Source organism: Daphnia pulex, chromosome 7 (genome assembly GCF_021134715.1).
Source record: "Daphnia pulex isolate KAP4 chromosome 7, ASM2113471v1".
Classification (NCBI taxonomy): domain Eukaryota; kingdom Metazoa; phylum Arthropoda; class Branchiopoda; order Diplostraca; family Daphniidae; genus Daphnia; species Daphnia pulex.
In genome coordinates this window covers 12,081,450-12,107,499 of record NC_060023.1, presented here as the reverse complement: position 1 = coordinate 12,107,499, position 26,050 = coordinate 12,081,450, and the positions used below count along the sequence as shown (strand labels likewise).

Sequence of the window (26,050 nt, the reverse complement as noted above, 5' to 3'; positions counted from 1 at the left end):
TGTCAGAAGGTAGGTATGACTCTGATCAATCATTTATAGAATGGAGCATATTGTGGCGTCCAGAAGTTTCCTTGGTGAGTATATTCTTTTTTGAAAAGTTGTAATATCAAGACTTGATTCATTAATTATGGGCTAGTCGCCTTCGTCATATCCTTTTCTATTTCAGTTGATGGATTCTGACGTCAATGATGTAGCGGAAAATGGGGTGGATGCGTTACCGAATAGACAATAACTCTGGAGATCTTGCAATTAGCGCGAGTTGACCATAGGTTCGAGTTGGAAGATGGTGGTGAACGAAACCTACTCTTTACTGTTGGTCGAACAACAGGAATTGGAGAACCTTAAGAAGAATGTGGACGATTTATTTCTTATCATCATGGGCAACTTTGTCTTTTGTAACTATTCATTTCTACTTTAATCTTCGCTCTGTTTAATCAGTTTGTAATTAAAACATTTTAGTTTTGCAGCCGGGATTCTTCCTTTATGAATCGGGAACCGTTCGCCAAAAGAATGTCGTCAGCGTAGCCTTTCGCAAATTTATCAACACAAGTGAGATGGAACTGTATACTTATTCCGTATCAAATGAAAAGTAACTCATTTTTACGACGTTAGCTATTAGCTCGCTGACCTACTTTCTCACCGGCTTCGCGCTATCATTTGGCGATGGTAATAGTTTCTGCGGATTTCAATACTTTGCCCTGGTCGATCTGCCCGACGAGATGATGGCCGAGTGTTTCTTTCAGTACACGTTTGCTGCGGTTGCGTCATCCGTCCCTTCGGGAGTGGTGCACGAACGCTCCTCTACCGTCGCTTTTGTGTCCTACACGGCGTTGACTTCTGGTTAGATCTAAATTTTTATTGTTTTCATTTGGATTTCTACTCCATTTTTATCGTTGTGCCGGCAGGATTCATTTATCCGATTGCAGCGCATTGGGTGGCGACCAAAAACGGATGGCTCAGTCGGTTGGGTTTCGACGATTTCGCTTTTAGTGGTGTAGTTCACGCCATGAGCGGAGCAACATGTTTGGCAGCTGCTTGGATGACTGGCTCACGACTGGATCGCTACGAGTCTGGCGGCCAACGTAGAGTCGTTATTTCACCTCACTCAGTGCCGGTCTTTTTCAAACTAAAATTAGCCATTTATTAGACCGCCCATTTAATTGTTTATTTTTTTACAGCAAATGATTTTAGGTGCATTCATCTTTCTCTTTGGGATGATTGCCTTCAATGCAGGATCCCAAGGATCCATTAGTCAGTCGGGAGATGGACCGATTATTGCACAAGTCACAATCAACACACTCATATGCGCCATGACAAGTGCTGTGACTGGACTGATTTATCACCGGTTCATAGTGGACCGGTCCAAAAAGAACTGGAACTATTCCAGTTGCGTTAACGGAAGTTTTGTCGGAATGGTAACTCCTGATTCGTATATTTTGAAATTGAAAATTGAATTTAATTCCGGATTCCATAGGTTGCCATATGCGCAGGATGTAATCAATTCCAGTGTGGCGGCGCTTTTGCACTGGGCATTCTGTCCTACCTCTTATATTTGGCCATTCAGGCGATAGTGGAAAAACTAAAAGGCAAAATACTTTTACTTTTATTACCATTGACTAAAATCTAAGCATCTTACAAATGACGACAGTGGATGACGTGGTGGATGGAATTGCAATTCAACTTGGCGGCGGATATGCTGGTCTTCTCAGCGTGCCTCTGTTTAAAGATGATGGGCTACTGACCAATCCATCTAAAAGCTCTCCTTGGGTATAGAATTTAACATTCGGCTTTGCCAAACTAACGATTTTTAACCAACAATTTAACATTAACAGGGTTTACTGATTAACGCTGGAGGTGGAATCGTGATCATGCTTTGGTCATTATCCATCACTATATTGCTGTACATCGTCCTACGATACTTTGATCTCCATCGAGTATCTCCTGCCGACGAAAAAATCGGTTTAGATATGACGATACACAAAGAAAAGGCTTACGACCAAACTGTAAGAAAATAAGAGAAGTTCACCACAGTTCCTAGGTATTGACACCTGTTCGTGAGCTTAACTAAGAACATCGTAAGTCTAATAATGAATTCCAGAACCCCAATTGAATGTGTAGCCAGCACTATTAAAAAATAACACTGTTTTTTTTGTAATTTCACAATTTTTCGCATTAAGATGACAAATCAAAAACTTTTAAAAATAAGAAAGAAAAATTATTGATTTCTGTTAAAGTCCAAATCGTCCGGGTGTCCGGCGTGGTGTACCCTCCGGTGCTCGTCCAGGTGTAATAATCTCCGATCTAAAAATTAATAAAATAAGAAAAGGTTCAAATTTGTTGGAATTAACAAAGAGGCAGAAAGGAAACTAACTTTTTGCGAACAGATTCTTCTTTCTTGATCTGCTCTTCTTTCTCGGCAATCATCTGTTCTTGAGCTCGTTTCATTTCCTCCTCCATCGTCGACATGGTCTCCTGAGCTTGTCGTCGCTTTTGACTCCTACCTGCGCCAGCCTGCTTGACCGAGTAGAACATGGGACCCATTTCAGCCAACCAAGTGGCTTCAACGGCCGTCACGCATTGCATGTATTCCTGAAACGACAACAGTTAATCATTCCATTTCCCCCTTGAAACGTAGCGGTTTGATTTTACCTTGGAAGTCATGATCAGTTCATGGTAGACCACGTAATCCGGCGTGTAGCCCATACCAAACAGGGCGGATGTAGGATGTAAATGGCAAGGCATACCAGTACGGCAATGCACGTACTCGCCGATACCTTTCAATCGCGCTGCTTGGTGGAAATAAGCTAAAAAAAAATCGACCACAATTAAAACATGTAAAATGAACATTTTAAACAGTTTGTTATTACCAGAGCAGATGCATTTGCGAATCACGTCCCAGTCTTGGCCGGACGAGATTATGGGCAACTTGAGTTGGTCCATAATATCTTTCAACTGTTGGCGTACCTCGCGCACTTTCCGCATAGCTTTGTGGTGGATGAAATGCTTCTGGCACCACGTCGACGAATAACTGCAAACACGAAATAGATAACGCGTTTAGCAAACATACCAGAGAATTTTCTTATCATAAATTTCTTACTTGCTAATTTTCCATTGATTGTAGACGTGTAAAAGGGTCAAATGGTCCGATTCAGGTACTTGGAACTTTTCTCTTGCAGCGTCAGAGTCTTCTTCACGGCCTTTGGGTCGGAAGAAAATGGCCGGCACAGAGAGCATAGACACTATAATCACAACACAAAAATTTAGAAAACGAAATGGATAAATCTTAAAAACTTTGATTTTACCGATGATGAGGCAATCGGCACTGCATTTCATTTCGACCGATGCGATCAACATTTTCGAGAGAGCGGGATCCAATGGGAACTCGACCATCTGCCGGCCTAGTGGCGTTAAAGCCCCAGTGTTTTCTAAAGCGCCCAGAGTCCACAGCTGGAACATGGAATTCAACATGTTTTCCTGCAGGATCAAAAAACAAATGAACTGACTTTCTTTAACTGAATAATTTTAAGCTTTCTACCTGGGGAGGTGGATCCATAAAGTGAAACTGCAGGAGATCCTGAACACTCAAGGATTTGAGAAGGAGGACGACATTGGCCAAATTTGTTCGCTGGATTTCTGGCAATGTTGTGACGAGCATTTCATCCTTGTACTGCCGTTCCGTGTAGAGACGGAAACATTGGCCAGGGCCGGTACGTCCGGCTCGACCTGCCCGCTGGTTGGCGTTGGCTTGACTGATGGGGTAAATTTGAAGGGCGTCCATACCAATGCGCGGATTGTACACTTTGAGTTTACAGAATCCGGCGTCAATGACGAACATGATGCCGTCGACCGTCAGCGACGTTTCGGCGATGTTGGTGGCCACCACACACTTGCGTATCCCATCGGCGGACTTTTGGAAAATCTTGGCTTGCAACTCGGACGGAAGTTGAGAGTAGATGGGCAGCACTAGTAACGGCGGAGCGTTGTCAACTTGTTCCAATCGCTCTTGTATCACCTCGCAAGTGACTTCAATGTCTTCCTGGCCGGGCATGAAGATCAAAATGTCTCCTGCAGAGAATGAACATTTAATAATTTCTACGGGCAAGGATTCAAATTTTACAAACGCGTTACCTTGAGTGGGTTGCAGGTGGACCTGAAGGGCCTGTTTGACAGCAGAGTCCACGTAGTCCTCGCACGGGTTCTTACTAAACATGAGATCCACCGGGAAAGTTCGACCGGGAATGATGAAAACGGGTACATTGCCGAAGAAATCGGCAAATTTGGTCGAGTCCATCGTAGCCGACGTAACGATCAGCTTCAAATCTTGTCGACGACCAACCACCTAAAATTAAACTTCCGTTAAATAAGCAAAACCGCTGCTATTTTTTAATAAATAAAAACTTACATCTCTCAAAAGACCAAAAAGAACGTCCGTATTGAGTGAACGTTCGTGGGCTTCGTCCATGATGACGACACTGTAATTGTCCAGGTCGGGTTCACGAAGAGATTCGCGAAGTAAAATACCGTCCGTCATGTACTTGATGATCGTTTTCTATACAATACAAAATAGCAGTTTGAATAAGTTTTAAAAATTCCATCGAATATTAAAAGATAATTTATACTTCGCTGGTGCAATCCTCAAAACGGATCGAGTAACCCACTTCGTCACCTAAATTGCAGCCCATTTCCTCAGACACACGTTTGGCCACACTCATGGCTGCAACACGCCTAGGCTGAGTGCACCCAATCATTCCATACCTGATGAATCACACCAATCATTTAGTTTATATGCTATTGATAATAGGCATGTTGAGTAAAACTTACTTGCTGTAGCCAGCTTCGTGCAGGTACTGCGTCAACTGTGTTGTTTTACCACTGCCAGTCTCACCGACGATAATGACAACTGGATTCTCGCGGATGATCGTCAACAACTAAATAAAAAATAGAATTAGATGTTGGTCTTTGTTTTATACGATTCATGTTCAGACTGACTTGCTGACGAACGGCGAAACTGGGAAGATATTGTCGTTGCTGTTGAAGTGTTTTCTTCTTGGCGAAATCGCTGGATGCGTTGTCAGAGTCTTTCATATGTTCCGCAAATCGCTGGCTCGTTTTGTAATCCGTCTCTCCCGTAGTCTCATCCACTGCACCTGCATCCTATTAATTTAGAAATTTTAGTTTAAATTACGACATCAATAGTCCTATTTAAAACTAACCTCTTCAGGACGTGCTTCTACACCCATGATGTTACCGATCTTGGTACCGGCCAATTCCCAATGCTTCTTCTGCGCTTTCTTTCGTTCCTTTTGCTCTCGATAAACTCGAACTAAAGCCGAGCCTTTACGAGCTGCCATCGCCAAATCGGATGTGGGGTCCTGTTATTCAAAATGTGTTTTACATTTACGGTTCAAATGCTTAAATATTATTACTGACCCTAACGGGGACGACGGCTTCTGGTTGTTTGGTGAAAACGTAGCGTCCGTCAAGGAAAGGCGGAACAATGTTGTGGACGAGAAGATGGACCCGAGCTTCGGCTTCTTCTTCGTAGTCCTCGTCGACGTCGATTGTGGTGACGACACCACTGGTCAACATCCGGTTACGTTCCCACAGTTCGTTGTCTTTCTGAATTTGTTTCTGCTTGGCGGACACACGTTTGCGCTTCTTCTGTTCCAGTTGCTCCTCTTTGCGCTGGGCGTACTCTTCACTGACCCCACCAAACGCTTGACTGGCTTCGGCATCGTAACCGTCGTCCAGGCCGTACCACTCACGGTCAAGACGTTTCTGCTCCGCCTCCCATTCTTCTGCGTCCAATTCCACCTCAGGTGAACCCACTGTGTTCATAAAAAAATTTAAATTAAAAAACCCACAAGACTTAGATGACACAATGAAATCCTTGCCTCGATCAGTTGCAACTGAACTTCCAATGCCAGAATCTCTGGGCGTATTGTATCGTTGACTCCTAGCACTCCTACATAACAGAAGAAAATGTTATTAACAGTCTCTTATAGTTTTGGTAAAACAATTTACTTGTAATGAGAATAGGCAATCCGTTCACTGCGTTCCGACATGTTCGAACCTCTTCGTTCAGATCTGTCATTGCTTCGTCTGTCTCCCCTTTCGGACCAATCAGAATCGCGACGATCTCCTCTTTCTGACCTGTCGGACGAACGACGATCTCCTCGTTCAGACCAATCAGATCCTCCTCTTCTGTCACGGCGCTCTGATGAGCCACCGCTGGCCTGAATGCGACGTTCTCGCCTCTCGGCCTGATCTTTTTCCCAGCCTTTGGATGCCGCAAGATCATCATCGTCCCAGCTGGAACGCGACGGGGAGTCTTTTACGTGGATTTTGGGGGTTGAAGGCTCGTCCCGGAATTTTGGCGTTTCCCAACCATTATCTGAACGTCTTGAACGTTTGCTATCTTCTCGGATACTACGATCGTCTCTTCTCTCGCCAGGACGTTTGAACTTGGGACTTTCATCCCTGTGCCTATCATTCTTTACCTGAAATTAATATACAAATACATTTTAGAAGGAACTTTTTTTGAAAATCTTCTACAAGAAAATGTACTTTAGAAGAGACGTGAAACTTCCTCTGCTTGTCACGATCTTGTCTGTGCTGCAGTCTGTTTCTAGCTTCATCGGACACACCTCCAGTGTATGTGGGAGTTTCATCTGACGTTCGCAAGGTTTTCTTGTCGACCTTGACATGGGGCTTCTGAAATCCTTCATCAAGTTTTCTCTGGTCAGCTTCGTCTTTCAAATCCTGAAGTAATGCCTCTTTCAATCTTCGTTTCTGTTCTGTATTTGAGAAAAAAACAAATTAGGGGCATGACAACTACAACATACTAGACAAATGGGCTCACCAGCAAGCTTGTCCAGTCCCAGCAATGATACTTTGGGTCCTTCTTCTTCGATTTTGTCGTTATTTTTTTTCTTTCGAACTACAATTCCACCCGATGTCGGGGCCGAACCTTCCAACACTTCAATGTTGTCAAGATCTGCCATTTCTGCTTCCTAAAAAGAAGCAACGGCGAGAAATAAGTTTTTGATTAACAAATGCAGCTAGTGGTTTCAAAACGAACTTTGTCGTCTACAATTCGTTTCCAAAACGAGTTACAATAATCGACACCAGATGTCACCAAACTTGTTTTCAAAAATTGCCACTCGATGGCGCCATGTCCAATGTAAATAGTACAATCTCGTGCTCGCGCGCCAAATCCCATCATTTCCGTTAAAACCAGCGATGGAGAAACGTGTTGAAATGGGCGACGATGGTGCCCGAAAATGTAATTCTTCCCACGAGAACTTGGGTATCATGAAATTGAACGATCACAAAGCTGGGATGCAAGGATTGGATACAGCTAAAATTAATCAAATCATTGAAGAGGCTTCCAAAGGTTCTCAATTTTATCAGCACAAGCAGAAAAATCAAGAAAGAATTGATGCCAAGATTGCTAATTTGAAGGCAGCTTGTGCCAAATTGACTGAAGAGCAGAAGAAAATGGCCAGAGCCAAAGTATAACTTTTCAAGTTTAATGTCAAGTAGATTGTTAATTGTATTCGTTGAGTGCAGATGGACAGTCTGGCTCAAAAACTTGAGCTGACGAGGGATTTGTCTCGCACAATGGTGCATGTGGACATGGATGCCTTCTATGCTGCTGTTGAAATGAGAGATTGCCCAGAATTGAAGTATTATTAACCATTTCACAACATTAAGCTGTATCGAAATCATTATTGTACATTAAAGGACTAAACCCATTGCAGTTGGCTCTTCATCCATGCTGACTACATCCAATTATCTGGCCAGAAGATTTGGCGTCAGAGCAGCCATGCCTGGATTCATAGTATGATTTCTCCTTAAAATTTGTTTAATCAATCGTCACAACAAGTCTTTCTTAAACGCAGGCCAAAAAATTGTGCCCTGAGCTGGTGATTGTCCCCACCAATTTCCCAAAGTACACGGAAGTGAGTCGCCAAGTGCAAAAAGTGTTTGCCGATTACGACCCCGAGTTTAGCGCCGCTTCGCTGGACGAAGCTTATTTGGACCTGACGGACTTTCTCTGCGCTCGTAAAGAGTCTGGTGCCGAGATGACGGCCTCGGAAGCTGTTGAGGAGATGAGGGCCAAGATCTTGGAATCGACCCAATTAACGGCCAGCGCTGGCATCGCACCCAACGGTCCATTGAATTGTGCGCGGCCCCTTGAATCCAATTGCTAATGATAAACCCTTGATTTTTTATCTGCAGGAATGCTGGCCAAAGTGTGCTCGGACAAGAACAAGCCCAACGGCCAATTCATTTTGGAGAACAGCAAAGAGGCGGTCGACGAGTTCATCAAGGACTTGCCCATCCGCAAGATCAGCGGCATTGGCAACGTGACGGAGCAGCTCTTGGGCTCGTTGGGCATCTCCACGTGTCGAGATTTGTGGAATCATCGGGAATTGCTTTACTTATTGTTCAGCGAGTCCAGTTACGACTATTTCTTGCGGGTCGCTCTGGGAATCGGTTCCGGCGGTGGTGGCGTGAGTTTCCTCAAAACATTTAAATATCAATTTCATTTATTTGTGTAATGATTTAATTGTGTGGCATAGGGCGATGGATCTGAACGTGAACGTAAATCGGTGAGCTGCGAGACGACGTTCCGGTCGACCAGCGATCGTAACGAATTGTGCGACATTATCCGTCAATTGAGCGCCGATTTGGCCCAAGACCTGGAACGTCACGGTGTGCTGGGTCGATCAGTGACGTTGAAATACAAGACGGACAAGTTTGACGTGAAGACGCGGATCACGCAGTTGACGGGCTACACGGGAGATGGCGGTGTGATGGCCAAAGCGGCCACCAGTTTGCTGCCGTCCGGGTTGAACTTGCGACTGTTGGGTGTTCGCATGTCACAATTGACGCCGTCGTCGTCAGCTGGAACCGGAAATGACAAGCCTAGCCGGAAGCAGCGCACTCTGAGCGAACTACTGGCCGTCGAGTGTCCGGCCAGGAAGAAGAGGAAATTGGAGGAGGACGGACAAGTGCTGTCCTCCTCTTCGGAACCGGATCCGACTTTGGCGTCTCTCTTATTCACCTGTCCGGTTTGCCACTCGTGGCGGACGAAGGACGGTGAAGTCGCCCTCAACAGCCACATCGACGAATGTTTGAATCAACAAGTTCTCTACCCTCCAGCTGAGACAACACCACCACTCGCAACAACCACTTCTTTGGTGTTGCCCAGCTCATCTTCTTCTTCCACTTGTCACCAGACGAAACTCGATCGATACATAATCCGCCGTAGTAAATGATTCCCCCTTTTAGTCTTCCATATCAAGTTTAGAGTTTTTAATAATTGATAGATGAATTTATTAGATGAGGATGGGTGGGTGGGTAGATTGATGGTTGCCGCTACGAGTCGCTGTCGTCGCAGCTCTTATCGATTCGCCGAGATGTTAATGATGATGGCCCTTTTCAATAATGTAGTACAACCGTCTGCTACCACTGTAGACTCTCTCCCCCCCTCCAATCGGAAATCCAAATGTCAACAGCGCAACCAACCAAGTTCTTTCGCGTGTTCCATTTGGACTGAAAAGGGAGGGTGGGTGTATATATATCCAACCGTTTCCATAGCGACACTTTCGAGTTCACATCAAACGGAGAGATAGAGAAGAACCCCCATCACGCAGCTTCTTCTTCTTCCGACTTTTGTCAAAGTCCATCAATAATCAATAAGACACGGGGTCGATTTCATCGGCCATTAGATTTTCATCCATCCCTTTTTTATTTTATGTAATCTCAAATCTAAATCTTTCAAATCTAAATGCGGTGGAGGGAGGGTCAGGTGGGGACCCTGGACTGGGGGGAGATGATATAAATATCCGGTAGGGAGGGGAGAGAGAGCATTGTCGTGTTCGTGTACTTTGCAGCGTCGACTACGTAATGACGCGCGACGAAGCGAGGATTTGAATAATGTAATGGAGCAGGAACAGGAGGAGGATGGAGGATGGAGAAAGGGAGCCGAGTTTCGGTTGTCATGGCGATTGCATCCAATCCTAACAAAAGAATCGATTTCCCTTCCGGGCGGGTGAATTGAATTTTTCTTTATTTTCTCCCAATCAGTTTTTATGATTTGATTTGATTCATTTTTCTTATTTTTTTCAGATCTTTTCTTTATAGAAGAAGAAGACGGACATTGTGGCACGTGTTATTGAGCTGCTGCCGAGTCGATAATGACACACATGTCAGTCACGTCTCTCATCCGACCAAAATGCAGTGTAGGAGTAGTAGGAGATCGGTGGCCTCCTCATCTTTTGATGTGTCTGTCTCCCCTCCGCCAATTGACGGATGATTGAGATATTTCCCCCATCAGCTGGAACGAAGGGAATAAGTGGGCCATCACTTAATTGCCCGCCGAGTTGCAATTCTTTTGTGTGTCTGTCTGTGTCATCGTTCCGTTTGATGTTGCGGCTCTCTACGGCAGCATCCAGCGGGAATGGGGGGGGGGGGAGGAAGAAAAGTTGATCAGACACACCACCGCCAATTCCCCAATGAATTCGTCCAGGAAAAAAGAAGGAAGGAAGAAAAATCTGTGACGTTTCCATCCATCAAGTCTCTAATTGAGTTGCTCCCCCCGTATTTTGCCCCGTGTGCACACGACTTGTAATGCAATTATCTTTTTGATTCATTTTCACAGGCTGACCAAAAAAAGAAAAAAGAAAAGAAATCTGGGCGAATGTGAAACGGATGCAATCAAAGACCCAACGGCAGTTTCCGGAATAGTCCCGCAGCAGCAAAAACTCCTTTTTCTTCTTTTTTGGGTAGAAAAAAGAAAATTGCCGACTCGGCTGTATAGACGATACGACCCTCTCGTGAGATGAGAAAAAAGGAGCCCAGTCAGCTCCTGTGGCGACGTTCGCTTGTCAACAGACTCCTCCTCTCCTGGCCGATCGATACACTCTTAGGCGACGACGGCGACGCCACTGGCAGACTCTGGCGCACACTTTCGCCACACACACCGAATATCCAATCATAAACATGTCGGGACACGAAACTTTTGTAAATAGATCATCGCTAATTTCATTAGATTTTTTCTTCTTCCCATTTTAATTGTCAATTTCATTCGACCAGGGACCCCGGACCAATGAAATTACCAACGACCCCGACAGGTAAACTTCGTTTTCACACCTTTGTCAAATGAAATTTCCCCTTTTAAAAAGCTCCTCCTATTTTTGTTTTAAATTTCTTTTTTAGTTTTTTATCGGGAATCCTCGTGACTGTTGGCCACGAGGTCCATCGCGCGGTATCCCGGCCCGGAAAATCTTGTGACGTCCAGTCGTCGGTGTCGGTTTGCAATGGCCACAGGTTAGTTGGGCGGACGAGTTTTCTCTCTCTGATTTCCCGTTGAATAGACGGGCAACTTGAAAAGAGTAGGGGAGGGTGTCGAGTGGTCCGGCGGGAGTTGCTCATTTGAACTGGCCGTCGCCCCCCTTACTACTCCTTGGAACATTGTGCCCAGTCTAAACGTAGAGTACAGTTGTTGTTATGTTTACACTTGAGACGCACGCACAACACGGTAAGTACTCTTGTTCATTTCGCCCTTGTTGTTGTTGCTCCTATTAATAACTGCACACCCAACTTTCTCTCTCAAGAGGGGGGGAAAGGGCGGAGTTGTGTTTTTCATTTCCCCTATTTTTTCTCGATGGGCCGCCGCTAACGATGCCGGAAGAGTCAGACGAGTTCATCGTCGTGACTGGTGTAGTAGCCGGAAAAAGGTTTTTTTACATATGGAAAAAGGGGAAAAAGTCAAATCCGGCACTAGTCTTTTTTCGGTTGGGGTTTTATGAGCGGTTGTAATCCATCCATCCGTTGGGAGGAGGGCTGAAAAATCCAGATTGCACAGTCGCGGTGGAAGAAATAAAAAAGGAAAAAGATCTTCTTCTTCCTCCGCAACAACATGGATCGTACCGAGAGGGATAATAACAACGTCAGCTGATGATGTGCCCCCCCCCCCTTTTTTTTAAAAATAAGAAGAAAAAAGATCCGGATCGATCCTCCTCCTCCTCCTCCGCCCTTTTATATGTATTATACCACCCAGCAGTGCCAGGCAGCCACGGCTTTTATTATAGAAAGTCTTTTGCCCATCCGCCCTAGACAAAAAAGAAAAAGAAAAACTTTATCCAGTTGGATGCGGATGCACATCTTATTCGTCAGTTCCTCCTCCTCCTCCTTCTTTTATACCTCCTTGCTCCTTGCTCCAGAGCTCAGCCGCCATGTAGTTTGAGAGATGGAGGAGATTTTTCATCCGGAAGAGAAGATCTACCCCCCCCCCCCCATCCCTTGCTACCACCAGTGCAACTACTATTTCCCCTCCTCCTCCACCATCATCAAAAACTTGGCCTTCCTCTCTCGTCCTGAATAATAATCGATTTTTTCCTACACCGACATTTTCTGGAAATGAATTCCCGTTACATTTCTTTTCCCTCCTGATTATTAGACGGATGTTGTGTACTACCCTGGAAAAAAAGTTGTTTTTTTTTTTTTTGGTCTCTAATTGGCCATTTGGTGGTGTACCAGTCGATCCTAATCGTCTTTTTCTTCTTCTCCTCGTTAAGGATTTCCACGTTTGTCCTTTTTTATTTTTCTTCTTCTTTTGGAACGTGTCCAGTTTTTATTTTTTGTTGTTCAAGAGGGAGGGGGGAGATGGAATGGAGTGGATGAATCCGGCTTTATCAGTCCGTCTCGTGATTTCCCTCGACTTCATTAAATTTCTGGTCGAAAATGAGCAAAGTTGATTGGCTGTTCCCCCCTCCCTCCAGCTCCTATTTTCCATATATAGCTCAAGCATCACGAGTAGGGGGCAGCAGCTTGTTATCGTCATCACGTCGCACACAAAGTCCAGGCTCCTTCTTCTCATTCAGAGAAACTGCGCACCACCAGGATCGATCCTGATTTTTCTTCTTTTTTCCTTAGATGGCCGCCAGGGGAAATGTTAAGGGTCTTTTCTCTTCTTCTTCTTTTTCATTTTCTTCTGGTGAAATTCGATTTGGGATTGGCTCCCAATGATTTCTCTTCCTTGTTGGAAATGTCCAGTTAGTCCAGTTGGGTTGCCATGGAAACTGGTGGCCAGCACAGACTTCTCTCTCTCTCGTGTCTGTCAGATTGGCTACGCGTGAAATTGGATGTTGTTATTGTTGTTGTTGGAGCAGCAGCAGGAGCCCAGGCCGCCACCACCACCACCGTTACAATCGATATCCATCCATCCATTTACCCTTCCTCTTTTATTCTACAGAGTGAGGGAACGTGTTCCTCTCCCCTTCCTTTTTTCTTTCACGGGGGAATGGCCGGGAGAGAGAGAAAAGTTGGGAAGGATCAACAACTCGACGTTAGTCCATCCATCCATCCATCCATCCATCCATCCAGCGGCTCCCTGTGTGTTTGTGTGTGTGTTTGTGGGCGGATTTTCTTTTGGGTTTGTTTTTTCTTCTTCTTTCAGGGCGAGGGTTGTCACGTGCATTAACCAAATCTACAAAAAAAAAAGAACAACAGGGTGTCCCGAACCTGTTGGACTCCCGGCCCACAATTTTTTTTAAGGGGGAGGGAAATTCCCAGCCAAAAAGTTTCAACAAAATTTGATTCGAAAAGTTCAAATTTTTTGGGGGGAGGTTTTTTTTTGTTTTGTTTTGCGGTGACTTTTGGTTTTCTCATCCGTAACGTATCGGAATCGAGTCTCATCCGCCGGATGACTCCACCTTCCCCACTACTACTACTACTACCCCTTCCACTTCTCTATCCACTTTGGGACACTGAAACCGAAAACCTTTTTGACGTTTGTGTTTTTTTTTTTCTTTTTTAATTTTTATTTCCTACGGTGGTTGGGGGGGGGGGGAGTTGGGTGTGTAATTCAATATTGACGGGGGGTGTGTGTGTGTGTGTGTGGGGCGTAGGTGTAGCGGGTCGGGAAATCAGCAGACCTGCCTGGATGTTTTTGTTATTTTCCACGGGGGGGGGGAGTAGAGAGGAGGGAGGTGGATGACGGCAGATCTCGTGTCACTCGCCAGTTGAAACAGAAAATGAAAAATGAAAAAAACAGGTTGAATTCGACACCCGAAAAAACTGACCGCCGTGTGATTCCGCCCAAATTTTTCATTTAGGACAACAACAACAACAAAAATGAAATTTCCTGATGCTGGGCCTTTTCCCCTCCAGAAAAATTAGAAAAAGAAAGAAAAACAATTTTTTTTTGTCCTATTCTGATGAGAAAAAGAGAAAATGTGTGTCGTGAAATGTTGACACACGCCGGGCGACGGGTGAGAGATGGCGCGCGGCCGAAATGGAGGAACAAATAAGAGCCCAGAGCCCAGCCCAGTCCCCTCCAAACAACACCTTTTCCCATCTCTTTTTCTAAACAAACAAGACACACGGAATAACTGTCCATATCTCTCTTTCTCTTCTCTTCTTTTTGAGAAAAGAAAAGAAAAGTTCACCTGCTGTTTGATGGCGTCGGGTCGTTAAAACTGATGCCATCATTTAGACATGACGACCGAATTCATTCTTAAAAAACCTCTATTCTGTTATTTTCCATCTTTTTGGTTACAAAGAGATTCTCTGAATAATTTCAACGTCAATCAAATTACCAGGTATATCAACTTGAATAAAATTTTTTTTTAAAAGTTTGAAATTTGTTTTGGGCGGCTCTTGGGTGGTCGGTGGGTCTCGGTGCGAAAAATGTGACGTCACTGTCGGGCGGATGTTTGCGGTCCGTCCGTTTCCCCTCCCCCCTCTTCCTTTTATTTCTTTTCTTTCTTACGGGATTTTGACGTGACATAAGAAACAAGGGGAAGAGAGAAAGTGTCTGAATAAAATGCGTTGCATTAAAAAAAGGAGAATTGCCTTTGCGCGTGACTTTGTGTGTAAATCGAAAAAAAGGGGGAAAGAAACAAAACAAGAAAATGTGCGCCGGTTCAAATTTTCTTCTTTTTTAAGTTGTTGTGAGTTTGATTATCGTCCCGTTGTTTTTAGAGGCGAACGTGTCGCTGCATTTCAAATTTTAAAAGGGGGAAGGAAGAGGAGGAAATGATTTTTTAAAAAGAAGAAAAAGAAGAGAATAGAAATGATGTAAAAGTTGAAGGATGTTTTCTCTAGCAGCCGAGTCGATGGATCGATTGATAAGAGTCGAAAAAGTCAATAATCCAATGGCCCGCGCCACTTTGTCTTGTTCCACGTCTATTCTCTTCTTCTTTTTTGATTCTTTCTTTCTGTCTTGTATGTAGTTGGATTGCGAACAAATAACAGTATTAGCCTTTACTCGTGTCTCTTCTCTCTTCTCTCTGCCTTGATGTGTGCACAGGGCGATAAGATCTTTTCTTTTCTCTTCTTTTGTCTGCTGCTGCTGTTTGCTCAAAGAAGAAGAAGAAGAAGAAAAGGAGAAATGACGGTAGAGGCTACGATCTTTCGCCCTTTGACAATCTTCTCCTTCAAACATTTCGGAGCAAATAGAAACGACAAGAAATGCGCCAGACAGACAAACGGAGAGAGAGGCAATTGACATTGGGCGGATCAGGAGGAGAGTTGTTTGAATGTTGGCGGGCGAATCGACAGCAGCGCCACCACCGCAGCTTCCACCCACCCACCCCACCCGTTTCCTCTCTCTTCTCTAGGAAAAAAAAAGGACGGACATGGTGGTACTACGTAGACGGGCCAGGCTGGGGGAGTACTATAGTGTAGAGTCGAATCGCAGTCGAGTCGCCCAGTTTTTTAGTCGCCCACCCGCCACCGACGCACACGGACACGTTTCTTCTTCTCTCTCGGCTCTTCCTCTCTCCCAACAACAACAACAGTTTCAACAACTTCTTCTTCTGTATTTGCTCGTCCGCGTTACTACACCCAACAATTTCTGGTTGTCGTCCCGGCTCCAAAGTGTCGAGTCATTAGAAAAAAAGGAAGAATTTGAGGACTCGTCATGTTTTCACTTCGGTGACCGTCAGCGTGAACGTGAACGTGACTTTTGGGGGTTTTCCATTTCCCCCCCACCAACCATCTGACCAACCGACGAATCAAAAAGTGTTGCTCTGTGCCGTGTGTGGCGTGTGTGGTGTGTTAAAGTGTTGGTGGTGTTGTTGTTTTTGTTTTGTTTTTTCTTCCCAAATTCCCCAAATGGCGGCGACAATCAACCGAGTCACGTGATTTCCCTCTCCGGGTCCCCCCCAACCCCACCCCGGCCCTCCTTACCGAAAAATCGTCCGACTGTCGTTGTCGTCGTGTTATCTCGACGGCCTCTACTCTCTCGGTTGCTGCTGATAGCCAAACCAACTTTATCCTCTTTACTTTGGCCGTTTTTGTCTCTTTTTCCCGTTTTTTTCATTTCGATTCTCTGCTCGCCGCCGACGGACACGACACGCCACGCGTGAGAAAAGAAACAAAAGAAAAATTGTGTCTTCTTCTTTTTATTCGGTTCGGTTCGGCCACCGTTTAGTGTCTGTCGTCTGTTGGCCATCCGTTACGCCTTCAACCCCAATTTGATCCCCTCCTTATAGAAAAAGAAAGAACTGACAAAAGATGGAGATGCTCAATTCATTGAATATTTTAGCCGGAAAGATCTCACCGCAGAATCACGACGGAGAGACGACCACATCCGCAAACAGTTCCGCCGATCACTCACCATCATCCGCAAGGTAAAACACTCAAAACATTTTCCAACATTTTTTGGGGGGATTTCAACTTTGATTTAACTTTGGCGTTTTTGAGTCCCCCCCCCCCTCCACTTTTGTTTGACTTGGTTATCACCAAACAAACACAGACACACACAAATAAAGGCCCAGTCAGCTGATGGTTGATAATCTCGTAAGATAACAACTGACACACAAAAACGGCCGACTAAAAAGTCAAAGAAAAAAGGAAAAATCGATTCGTATTTGGCCGTTTGGGAAAAGTTTGGAACCGTTGGGCACAGCTGATCGGTCCAACCACCAGCGTCATTTGTTTTTTTCTATTTGAATACATTAGCGATCGATATGAGCAGCTAGAGCCAATTTCCGGTTTTGGCTATCGATAGAATAGAAGAGAAAAAGAATCAAAGAGGAATGCGTTTTAATTGAAATTTAAAATTTTTCTTTTTTTTTCAATTTGAAAAATTAAAATGAAAAAATGAAAACAAAAAAAAAAGGGAAAAATTTTGGTGGGTGGTGTAATTGGATTCGAGGAGATATCTGATGTCGGGACGGATATGCTAGATAGTATGACACCCAAACGACCCAACGAATCAGTTGGCCCACAGCATATGTACATATCACCCCACCACCCTCTTTCTTTCTCCTTATCCTTTGATTTCTCCTCCTTCTCATTTTGTGCATATTAAACAACCGGGTCCGTACTGGATTTCTTCTTCTCCTTACCAAATTGAAAAAATTCAAAATTCAAAATTAATTTTTCTTTCCACGTTTGGAACTTGTTGAGCAGCCAGCGAGGGAGGGAAGGAAATATTTCGGCGTCTTGAATCAACAAACTGAGAAAAGTACAAAAAAAAAGTAAAAAAGAAGAAGAAGCAACAAACACGACAATTTGGAACGCAGTGCACAACATACGAGTTATAAACAATTCCTCTTCTTCTCTCACTCTGAGAGAAGAAGAGAACCGGTGCAATGTGCACCAGGGAGCGGCCGGGTCCGGTCCCCTTTTTCTTTTTTCTAAACATAAACTGAGGGAGGGGGGAAATTCAATTTTATTTTTAAACTTTGTTCAGGTGATGTTTTACAATTTTAATTTTCTTTTTTTCTCGACAGGATGAACGGACGTGTGGCCGATCAGCCGGATCCCGACGCCATCAAAATGTTTGTGGGCCAAATTCCGCGCTCGATGGACGAAAATGATTTGCGCAAAATGTTTGAAGATTACGGACAAGTCCATCAGGTCAACGTCCTCCGCGACAAAATCTCCGGCCAGAGCAAAGGTAAAAAAATGACGGCCCATTTCATTCCGTTTTGTCCGTTTTTCTTCCATCTCCGGTGAGGGGACAGACAGTTAGTCCCGCGTGACGACGTTAATCATCGTCATCATCACACGCCGGTAGAGTTCCAGCCGGGCAGACTTGGTAAGGGGGAGAAGAAACTTTCATGTTCTCCCTCCTCCCCCTACCAAACTCGTTGCCCAATTCGATTGACGCCCGTGTCGGACGTGATTCGAATCCCAACATCCTCCATCATCTCTCCTCTTCCCAGTTAGTCCGGCTGCAGGGGCATGGACAAGGGAGGGTTAACAAAAACAGATCGGTCCGGTCGAGTCCAGTTTCTTTTTCTTTCTATATCCCGTCCAGCAGTAGCAAGTACCTGCCCAGTTTCAAACAAAAATGCGGGACGGAAGGAGTTCAAGACGGAAGAGGAAAAAAGAAAAAAGGAGATGCCAAAAATATAAGAAAAGAGGAAAGAAGAAGAAGAGAGAATGTGTGTATACGTAAACTCTGGATGGAATGGATGGATGGATGGATGAAATGGGCAGGCAGCCAAAGAAACAGAAAAAAAGGGCCAGCCACAGTCAGCTAGCGTTCTCCTCTACCCCCCAACCCACCCAACGTCTTTGGCTATGAGCTATTTCGGTATTTTGTCGAGTAGTTGCGCCGATTGCCCAAGTCTCTCCTACCGTGTGAGTAAAGATCCTGGCTGAGACTGCAACACCCATCCTCTCTTTTCAGGAAGGGTGGTAAGGGTGAGGGTGGTGGTGGGTTGTGGACCCTTTGGCACTAATAGCCTCCGTCAGACGCCAGTCGAAAACATTAAAGAACAAGAAAAAATGTGGAACCTCGGCCAAAAAACTCTTCTCTTTTCTCCTCCTAGTCGCTCCCGTTCGCATCCACTTCCGCATTGGGGAATTGCTCGCATCCCCAGACTTATCTCTCCCCCTCCCTATCCTCTTCTTCTCTCCGGGATTTTTTCTTTTTATTTTTTCGCGGGAGTGGGGGAGGGGGAGACCAGCAGCTTTTCATTTCCGGTGTGTCGAGATATTTATTCATTTCTGCGCCTTTTGTTGTTGCCTTTTTGGTTGTTTGTTTCTTGTTTTTGTTTGTCGGGAGGAATTTCGAATTTTCCGCGCGTGTCAAGTTCAAATTTCCCAAGCGGCCAAGTACCAACACGTCGAGTAGAAAAAAGGAAGAAAGAAATCAAATTGGCTGGGCCAGTAACAAGTCGGCAGACGTGACGTGACTCGACTCCTGGTGCCCATTCCCTGGTGGCCATTTTCCCCTTGGCCACCACCACCACACGTTATTGCATCAAACCTAATCAGAATAATAGACGAGGCCCAGAATAATTCAACGGCAGCAGCAGCATCTCCTCTCCGTTTTTTTTTGGATCATCTTCATCATCCAATGGGACAAAATGTCGGGATCGTTACGAGTCGACCGATGGAAAAATGGACAAGATGTCCCAGTCGCCATGACAACGACGACGACGTTTCATTTGAAAATGTAATGGGGCCCGAGTTGAGAGGGAAATTTTCGTTTCATCATCACCTTGACAACGGCCAATCTCCGTCACCGTCCGTCACTTTTCATCACGCCAGCAGATGAAAATCGCTGGGCAAAGACGACGACGGGCGTATCGATTCTTTTCTCTCCCGCGTCCCTTTTGCCCGTCATTTGGAGTTGGGGGGGACGCTGGCCAGGCTGCAAATGTGTCGCCGATGACACAATCCGTCGCTACTCCGCTCAGCTCCCCTCCCCCCCTGGAAAAAAAGCGGAAGTTGTCTCTCCTCCTCCTCCACCCCAATCTTTTCATATAAAAAAAAGGACGGACCAAACAGAGGGGAAGGGAGAAAGAGGCTGGGGGCTGTTTGCGGACCAGCGGATCTTATCGATCCATCGAGAGAAGCAACCGGGACTACTACCTCCTCCTCTCAACAGCTGTGAGAGTGTCGAGGCTCTTTGTCTCCCTCGCAATCGATTCGAATCAATCCGCTTCCCCCTCCCCATTCCACCTCCTGTGTGCATTTTTTCCCCTTACAAACCACGACGACGACGACGTCCATTATCGCCCCGGCGCAACTCGGCATATTTTTTTCGTTCCTCCCCAAATTTTTTGATTCTTTTTGATAAGGATCCCCCGAGGCGTGTTGAGCGCTTTTCATTTTTCTTCTTGTTTTTATGAGTCCCAGCGCGATGGCGTTAAAGAGCGGAGCAAATATTAAATTTGAATCTTTTTGATTTCGTCAGGTTGCTGTTTCGTCACGTTCTACAAGCGCAAAGATGCCCTGCAGGCGCAAAACGACATGCACAACATCAAAACGTTGAGTGGGGTGAGCAGCTGATTTGGCCTTTTTTTCTATTTTTCTATTTCCCAATTTCCCAAGTCGGAGCAAATGGGACAGGAATTCGAATAAGACAAACAACAACGGGACGAAGAGGACGAGGACTTGATGAAGTAGCGCAATTTGCCTAATGAACCGCGTCGTCAAGTTCACCGCCCGGGTCTCAACTTCACCCAGCAGAGGACGGACGCCAACTTTTTCTTCTTCACGGGACGGGACGTGACGGGAAAAGAAAAATAAGAAAAAGGGATCGAAATTAGCTCGTCTCTTTTGTCTCCTGTCCGGAATTCCGGAATTTCTCTCTCTCCCAATCTCAATCCCAAAGGGACTCGCAACGAGCAGCAGACGATCAAGACGAATCGTTTGTGATTGCCAGAACCTGTCTCCTCCCTCCTCGTTAGTGGGAGGAGTTTTAGATCGGCAGCATCCGGCACAGGTGTCGATCCTCTTTTAATTTAAAAAAGGGAAAGATGCAAATGGCCTCAATCATTTAAATTAGGCGAATTAAAAATAGACGAACAAGTTTGTCTCTCGTTATCTAATCGGCGCCATCTTTCTTCTTCTCCTATTTCCAAAGTCATTTGGAAATAAATCGATTTCGGGCTGGGTAATGGCCGCCGACAAGCTGAGGGCCAGGCGAGAGGAGACATTTTATTGATTTATTTTGATCGCATAAAAAGAGCGAGAGGGGAAAAAAATCATAAATATAAAGTGACTTTGGCTCCTATCATGTGGGAGGGATAGTAAGAGAGCGCCGGCAGCTCTACATGTAAGAGTCTAGGAGTCTAGGAGACAATCATGATTTATGAGAGCCAATGGCAAAGCCCTGGCCTCCCCCCCGCCCTTTTTCGAATATGAAATTCCTTTTTTTTCTTTCTTATTCTTGTGTTTTTATTAACTTTGTTGGGCTGATTTATATATCTATTTGACGTTGGGGGAAAATGATTATTTAGATGCACCATCCGATCCAGATGAAGCCGGCCGACAGCGAGAATCGCAACGGTACGACCCGACATATCAACGACCAGGAGAGAGATAATTGAATTTCATTTTCTTTTCTTCTTTTCCATTCAATGGGCAGAGCGCAAACTGTTTGTGGGAATGTTGTCGAAGAAAATCAGCGAGAACGACGTGCGGATCATGTTCAGCGCTTACGGATCCATCGAGGAGTGCACCGTCCTCCGCGACAACAACAACATCAGCCGAGGTTTTTCTTTCTTTTCTCTTCTTCTTTTTCTTCCATCCTTTTCTTTTGATTATTTATTTCTTTTTTGATTGTTTTTTTAACTTAATTCCCTTGTTCCGGCTACTGTTTTTTACCCCCGTTTGATTCCAATCAACGTCGAATTAATCCGTACTACACGCTGCGACATCTAGTGGTCGTTTCTCGTACCAACTAACAATAATAACCCACCAAAACTAAAAAATCTAAAATAACTCTAAAACAAGCAATGCTGTTGTTCTTTTTCTCTGCCTTTTCTACTCTTTCTACTCTGTTTGTTGTTGCTCTCGTTGTTTGTTGTTGTCGACCACACACACACGATCGCAGAGTAAAAAAATCAGAGCTCTTTGAAAGGCGCGCGCACACACGTCGACTGTTTTGGCGTTGTCTGATGATGGCGCGGCTCCTTTAATTGAATTGTTTTTGTTTCTGGTCGGTGATTGGTGTCTCGTTTCCTAGGATGTGCTTTTGTGACGTTCACGTCGCGTCAGTCTGCCGTCACTGCCATCAAGACCGTGCATCACTCACAAACGATGGAGGTGTGTAAGTGTCCACCCCACCACCCAACCAACCACCACCTTATACCCGTCTTGTCACCTCATCCGCACTAACCTCGTTGATTCTCTTCCATTCCCCGACAGAAGAAGAAAAACGTTTCAATGTCTCGTTTTCCTCACGACTGTGTCCCATTTTCATCCTTTTTCTCTTTGTTTCTCTTATTTCATTTGATGTTTAAACAGGGATGCTCGTCGCCGATGGTCGTCAAGTTTGCCGACACCCAGAAGGAAAAGGACCAGAAACGGGTCCATCACGTGGGTAGCACCACCAATCTCTGGGGTGGAATCGGCATCAACAATTTACCTCCGCAATACCTGACGGTAACTTCCCCCAATTCACAAATTCTACTTTTTCTAAAATTTTCTCGTCAATCTTTTATTATATTTTTAAAGGGACTACCGTCGAACGGAGGCGCAAGTTTGTCGCAGTTGAGCGGACTCAACGCGCTGGGCGTCCAGCAACTGTTGGCAGCCTCGTCGCAAAATTCGCTGGCCAACACTCAAGGTAAAACAAACAAGGAAGCACAGCAGAACTAGGCAAAGATCAATATTTCTATTCTAATTCTATTGACGTGGTTTCTTTCTCTACATAATGATTTTTCTTTTCCGTTTGTTTGTTTGTTTGTTGTTTCTTCGTTCGCTGAACGCCAAAACTTTTTTGTTTTTTGTTGTTGATTTTTGGCAGCCGCTCTACAAAGTCTGGCCAACTTACAGAGTCAGGCCGGACTGGGAATGAGCGGAAATGGAAGTCCAGGCTCGGCAGTCAACGACCTCAATTCAAGTCTGGCCGCCCTGGCCAATTTCAACAGTCAAAACATTTTCGGATCATTAGGTAAACGGAATGAGGACGACACCATTTTCAATTGGGAATTATTTCTAACAAATTTGAATTTGGCGCCATTGTAGATATCAACGCGATGAACATGCAGAACCTGGCCGCCTTGGCCGCCATCGCCAGCAACGGAAATGGAATCCAATCGCTCGGTTCAGGTGAGTCGCAGGCCCAACCGGAATTTTTATCTCACCTTTTCTGATTTGTTGATTGAATGTCGTTTTGCCGAGGGCGTGTCAAATGATTCCGACTATTTCAATTGCACCGGTGCATGTCCTTTCTTGATTTCCTTCCCCCCCCCCCCCGTTGGATTTTCCATTTTTAAAAAAGACAATTTTGGCTGAAAAATATTTTTGGGCTAAAATTGTCTAAATATTTGATGCATTTTAGGGTTCAAATTGGATTGGAAATTATTTTTCTGATTTCGTTGGTTGTTTGATTTATTTTTTGATCTCTTTTCTCGTATTTTGCAATTTGGCTCTTCTATATTTGGGTGTGTGGTGTGCTATGCTGTGGTGGTGCCTGCCCATTTCTACCCCCCTGCTCCTCCGGGTCCGTATTTCTCTCACCCACCCAAACCTCTACCTTTTTTTCATCAACCCAAAATGACGTTGTAATACGCAACAGCTTTCACGCACGGAGACGTCATTGTACCCGTGACAGCTTCAGCTGGCCATTGGGCTCCAGTTGTCGGTAAGTAAAAAACAACTAAAACCAACACAAAAAACGAATTTTTATTTTCTCGACGAGACCAAACCTTTCAAATTCGTTGTAGCTATCAAATGTGTGTGCACAACAACCTACCCAAACACGAATGGGGAATGGCATTTTTCATATTGAATTTCTCGTCTCTCTGAATTGTATAACGGAATGATTTCTTCTTCTTCTTGTGCACGTTTCTATTCGCTTTGATGACCTTTTTATTTCTTAAATTTTATTTTGGCTTTTTGTTTGTTTTTTTATATCGATTTGTTTGTGCCGGAACACACACAGACACGAAACACACAAGACACACACAACAAAAACACTTGAGAGAAATGATCAACTCAAATTGCCCCCCTCAATTATTTTTTAAATTTTTTGTCATCATTTTTTCGGCTATTTCTTTTTGGTTTTCTTTTTCTTTTTAATGGAATGCCTTTTCTTAATATATGCCCGTCTTAATGACAAGTGACGGAAACAACACGGTGATCCATTCATAGATCAAATGGGGGACAGAAAGGGGTTGATGCTTTTGTTGTTTAATGTCGCATGTTTTGATGGTTTGATTGGACTTTGAATGGGATTTAAACTGGGACATTTAAAACAAAATAAAAGAACAAAACTCCTAAATTCCCTCCCCAAAAACCGCCCGGCTTGCAAAAACAACCGACTCATCTGACACCCAAATTGATAGGAGGATCGGCCAGCAATTCGCTGGGCCATCAACTGGTGGCCGCTGGCCCCACTGCCACAGCTGCCGCCACACAACCGTCCCATTCCAACAGCCAACAACAACAGCAGCAGCACCAACACCACCACCAGAGTTTAGTCAACAATCGCGGGACAGCTGGAACAGCAGCAGCCACGGCGACGTCGGCCGGAATCAACGGATTGGGGACGTCGGCAGCCGCTGCGGCAGCCGCCGCCGCCGCCAATCTCGAAGCCCTGGCCAACGCCTACACGGCCGGCATCCAGCAGTTCACTACAGGTGCCGCCCAGCCCCTTCTCCAAACAAAAACCCCCAATTCCGCAATTCCGCAATTCCGCAAAATGAGATGATCATTTCTCCAATGTGGAAAAAAAGCGCCAAAATTTAAAAAATTGAAATAATTTCATAAGGAAAAGTTACACACGAAACAACAACATAAAAATCATCCGGCACTCTTCGTCACTTTGCTTCTTTTTCACCTGTTTTTCTTCCACTTCCGGCATTCCGGCATTCCTTTTTCGTTTCAAAAATTGATTTATTTGTTGGTTTGTTTTTTTAGCTTTCCCCAATTTCACTAGCGGCCAGGTGGGGATGAATGGCGCCAACGGCGGGAGTGTCAGTCCCCTGGGTGGCAGCGGCAGCGTGACGGGTAGCGGATTGCGCCAGCAGGAAGGGCCGGAAGGATCCAACCTGTTCATCTACCACCTGCCGCAAGAGTTTGGCGACACGGACCTCTGTCAAGCCTTTTCGCCCTTTGGCAACATCCTATCAGCCAAAGTCTTTATCGACAAGCAGACCAATTTGTCAAAGTGTTTCGGTATTTCCATTTAATTTGACATGACATTATATTTTAATCGGAAAATTTTGATGAATTCTATTTCTCTTATTTTAGGTTTCGTGTCGTACGACAACCCGATGAGCTCCCAGGCGGCCATCCAAGCCATGAACGGCTTTCAAATCGGCACCAAACGGCTCAAAGTCCAGCTGAAACGTTCCAAAGACGCCTCGAAACCTTATTAAAAAAAAAGAAACAGAAAAACTCTCGGGGGGAGAGAAATAAATATTTTGAAATTCGAAAAAAAAATTAAAAAAAGAAAAAAATATTTTTTTGTTGATGTCACTGAACGCAACAAGCCACCGCCCCATTACAAAAAAAAAGAAACGTACAATTTTCAAATGACTGGACAAACACGCCTTGCCCCTTCCCCCTTTCTTGGTAGTAAGTTGGGAATTTTAAATTTTTTTTGTTTTCATTTTATTTTTTAAAAATAATTATTATTATTCAATTTGAAATGCGACCAAATAACCTAGTCACATTTATGGAAAAAAGTGCAAAGCCTATAAACATATCATGTGATTGGTTCTTCTTAAATTTCTTTATTTCACAAATATTTCACAAATAGAGAAAACAAATTGATTTAAACCTTTTTTTTTGAATTCTTCTCGATTCATTTTTCCCGCTCAAATTCAAATGATTGAAATTTTCTAGTCTATCTCAGGGTTTTGTCGTTGACTACATGTTTTAGCTGTAACGTTTTTGTCTCTCGTCTCTCGTATCGAATGTTGTTTTTGATTTGATTTTCTCTTCTTCTTCTAGGTTTCCTTGTGTCCGTGTGTCCGTGTGTGCACCACAACCAACCAACCAACCAACCACAAATTTAAAAAAAAACAATTTCAAACCTCCTCTCGTTTTCACGTTGTTTGTCAAACCTTTTTTTCTTTTTTTCATCGTGTATCTTACTCCCTGCGTGTCTCGT

The 26,050-nt window shown here is 44.5% G+C and overlaps 4 protein-coding genes across 9 annotated transcripts; 3 read left to right on the top strand and 1 right to left on the bottom strand.

Annotated features, from left to right (window-relative positions):
- The first annotated feature begins 27 nt into the window (after positions 1-27).
- On the top strand, positions 28-2,336 carry LOC124198184 (putative ammonium transporter 1). Its single transcript, XM_046593895.1, has 8 exons — positions 28-395; positions 460-549; positions 613-840; positions 906-1,114; positions 1,179-1,415; positions 1,475-1,586; positions 1,649-1,767; positions 1,833-2,336. Exons 1-8 carry the CDS (start codon positions 284-286, stop codon positions 2,013-2,015), a joined length of 1,290 nt encoding a protein of 429 aa, XP_046449851.1. The 5' UTR covers positions 28-283; the 3' UTR covers positions 2,016-2,336.
- On the bottom strand, positions 2,107-7,109 carry LOC124198176 (pre-mRNA-splicing factor ATP-dependent RNA helicase PRP16-like). Its single transcript, XM_046593880.1, has 18 exons — positions 6,863-7,109; positions 6,568-6,797; positions 6,025-6,500; positions 5,895-5,965; positions 5,431-5,828; positions 5,214-5,372; positions 4,990-5,154; positions 4,822-4,928; positions 4,620-4,755; positions 4,403-4,549; positions 4,129-4,339; positions 3,536-4,065; positions 3,303-3,474; positions 3,098-3,239; positions 2,868-3,028; positions 2,650-2,804; positions 2,372-2,589; positions 2,107-2,301 (listed from the first exon to the last, which is right to left on the bottom strand). The coding sequence occupies exons 1-18, from the start codon at positions 7,002-7,004 to the stop codon at positions 2,229-2,231; spliced, it is 3,693 nt and encodes a 1,230-aa protein (XP_046449836.1). The 5' UTR covers positions 7,005-7,109; the 3' UTR covers positions 2,107-2,228.
- A 90-nt stretch (positions 7,110-7,199) lies between these two features.
- Positions 7,200-11,334, top strand: LOC124198179 (DNA polymerase kappa-like). Its single transcript, XM_046593890.1, has 9 exons — positions 7,200-7,515; positions 7,573-7,688; positions 7,747-7,843; positions 7,905-8,175; positions 8,245-8,519; positions 8,589-10,063; positions 10,141-11,034; positions 11,107-11,144; positions 11,230-11,334. Exons 1-6 carry the CDS (start codon positions 7,243-7,245, stop codon positions 9,285-9,287), a joined length of 1,731 nt encoding a protein of 576 aa, XP_046449846.1. The 5' UTR covers positions 7,200-7,242; the 3' UTR covers positions 9,288-10,063; positions 10,141-11,034; positions 11,107-11,144; positions 11,230-11,334.
- On the top strand, positions 11,328-25,952 carry LOC124198178 (CUGBP Elav-like family member 1). 6 transcript variants are annotated; one of them, XM_046593885.1, is made up of 16 exons: positions 11,363-11,551; positions 16,565-16,649; positions 17,757-17,923; positions 20,177-20,259; positions 21,225-21,273; positions 21,353-21,478; positions 21,953-22,032; positions 22,234-22,371; positions 22,444-22,555; positions 22,736-22,882; positions 22,957-23,040; positions 23,510-23,575; positions 24,279-24,572; positions 24,853-25,110; positions 25,186-25,512; positions 25,891-25,952. In XM_046593885.1, the coding sequence occupies exons 1-15, from the start codon at positions 11,521-11,523 to the stop codon at positions 25,311-25,313; spliced, it is 1,848 nt and encodes a 615-aa protein (XP_046449841.1). In that variant the 5' UTR covers positions 11,363-11,520; the 3' UTR covers positions 25,314-25,512; positions 25,891-25,952. The 6 variants fall into 6 exon arrangements, with proteins under 6 accessions (XP_046449845.1, XP_046449841.1, XP_046449842.1 ...); XM_046593889.1 differs by lacking the exons at positions 23,510-23,575; positions 24,279-24,572 and having other exon boundaries at positions 11,328-11,551; XM_046593886.1 differs by lacking the exons at positions 11,363-11,551; positions 23,510-23,575 and having other exon boundaries at positions 15,696-16,649.
- The last annotated feature ends 98 nt before the right edge of the window (positions 25,953-26,050 follow it).

What these genes read in the sequence shown, in the direction of transcription:
- LOC124198184 (XM_046593895.1), top strand. Translation starts at nt 284, where the DNA reads ATGGTGGTGAACGAAACCTACTCTTTACTGTTGGTCGAACAACAGGAA. An exon ending in TCGCAAATTTATCAACACAA is followed by an intron (nt 550 to 612) that starts GTGAGATGGAAC and finishes TTACGACGTTAG; the next exon opens with CTATTAGCTCGCTGACCTAC. An exon ending in CATCTAAAAGCTCTCCTTGG is followed by an intron (nt 1,768 to 1,832) that starts GTATAGAATTTA and finishes TAACATTAACAG; the next exon opens with GGTTTACTGATTAACGCTGG.
- LOC124198178 (XM_046593885.1), top strand. Translation starts at nt 11,521, where the DNA reads ATGTTTACACTTGAGACGCACGCACAACACG. An exon ending in CACTCACCATCATCCGCAAG is followed by an intron (nt 16,650 to 17,756) that starts GTAAAACACTCA and finishes TTTTCTCGACAG; the next exon opens with GATGAACGGACGTGTGGCCG. An exon ending in TTCGCTGGCCAACACTCAAG is followed by an intron (nt 22,556 to 22,735) that starts GTAAAACAAACA and finishes GATTTTTGGCAG; the next exon opens with CCGCTCTACAAAGTCTGGCC.
- LOC124198179 (XM_046593890.1), top strand. Translation starts at nt 7,243, where the DNA reads ATGGAGAAACGTGTTGAAATGGGCGACGATGGTGCCCGAAAATGTAAT. An exon ending in AGAAAATGGCCAGAGCCAAA is followed by an intron (nt 7,516 to 7,572) that starts GTATAACTTTTC and finishes CGTTGAGTGCAG; the next exon opens with ATGGACAGTCTGGCTCAAAA. An exon ending in AGAGATTGCCCAGAATTGAA is followed by an intron (nt 7,689 to 7,746) that starts GTATTATTAACC and finishes TGTACATTAAAG; the next exon opens with GACTAAACCCATTGCAGTTG.
- LOC124198176 (XM_046593880.1), bottom strand. Translation starts at nt 7,004, where the DNA reads ATGGCAGATCTTGACAACATTGAAGTGTTGGAAGGTTCGGCCCCGACA. An exon ending in GGGACTGGACAAGCTTGCTG is followed by an intron (nt 6,798 to 6,862) that starts GTGAGCCCATTT and finishes TCTCAAATACAG; the next exon opens with AACAGAAACGAAGATTGAAA. An exon ending in AGTTTCACGTCTCTTCTAAA is followed by an intron (nt 6,501 to 6,567) that starts GTACATTTTCTT and finishes TATTAATTTCAG; the next exon opens with GTAAAGAATGATAGGCACAG.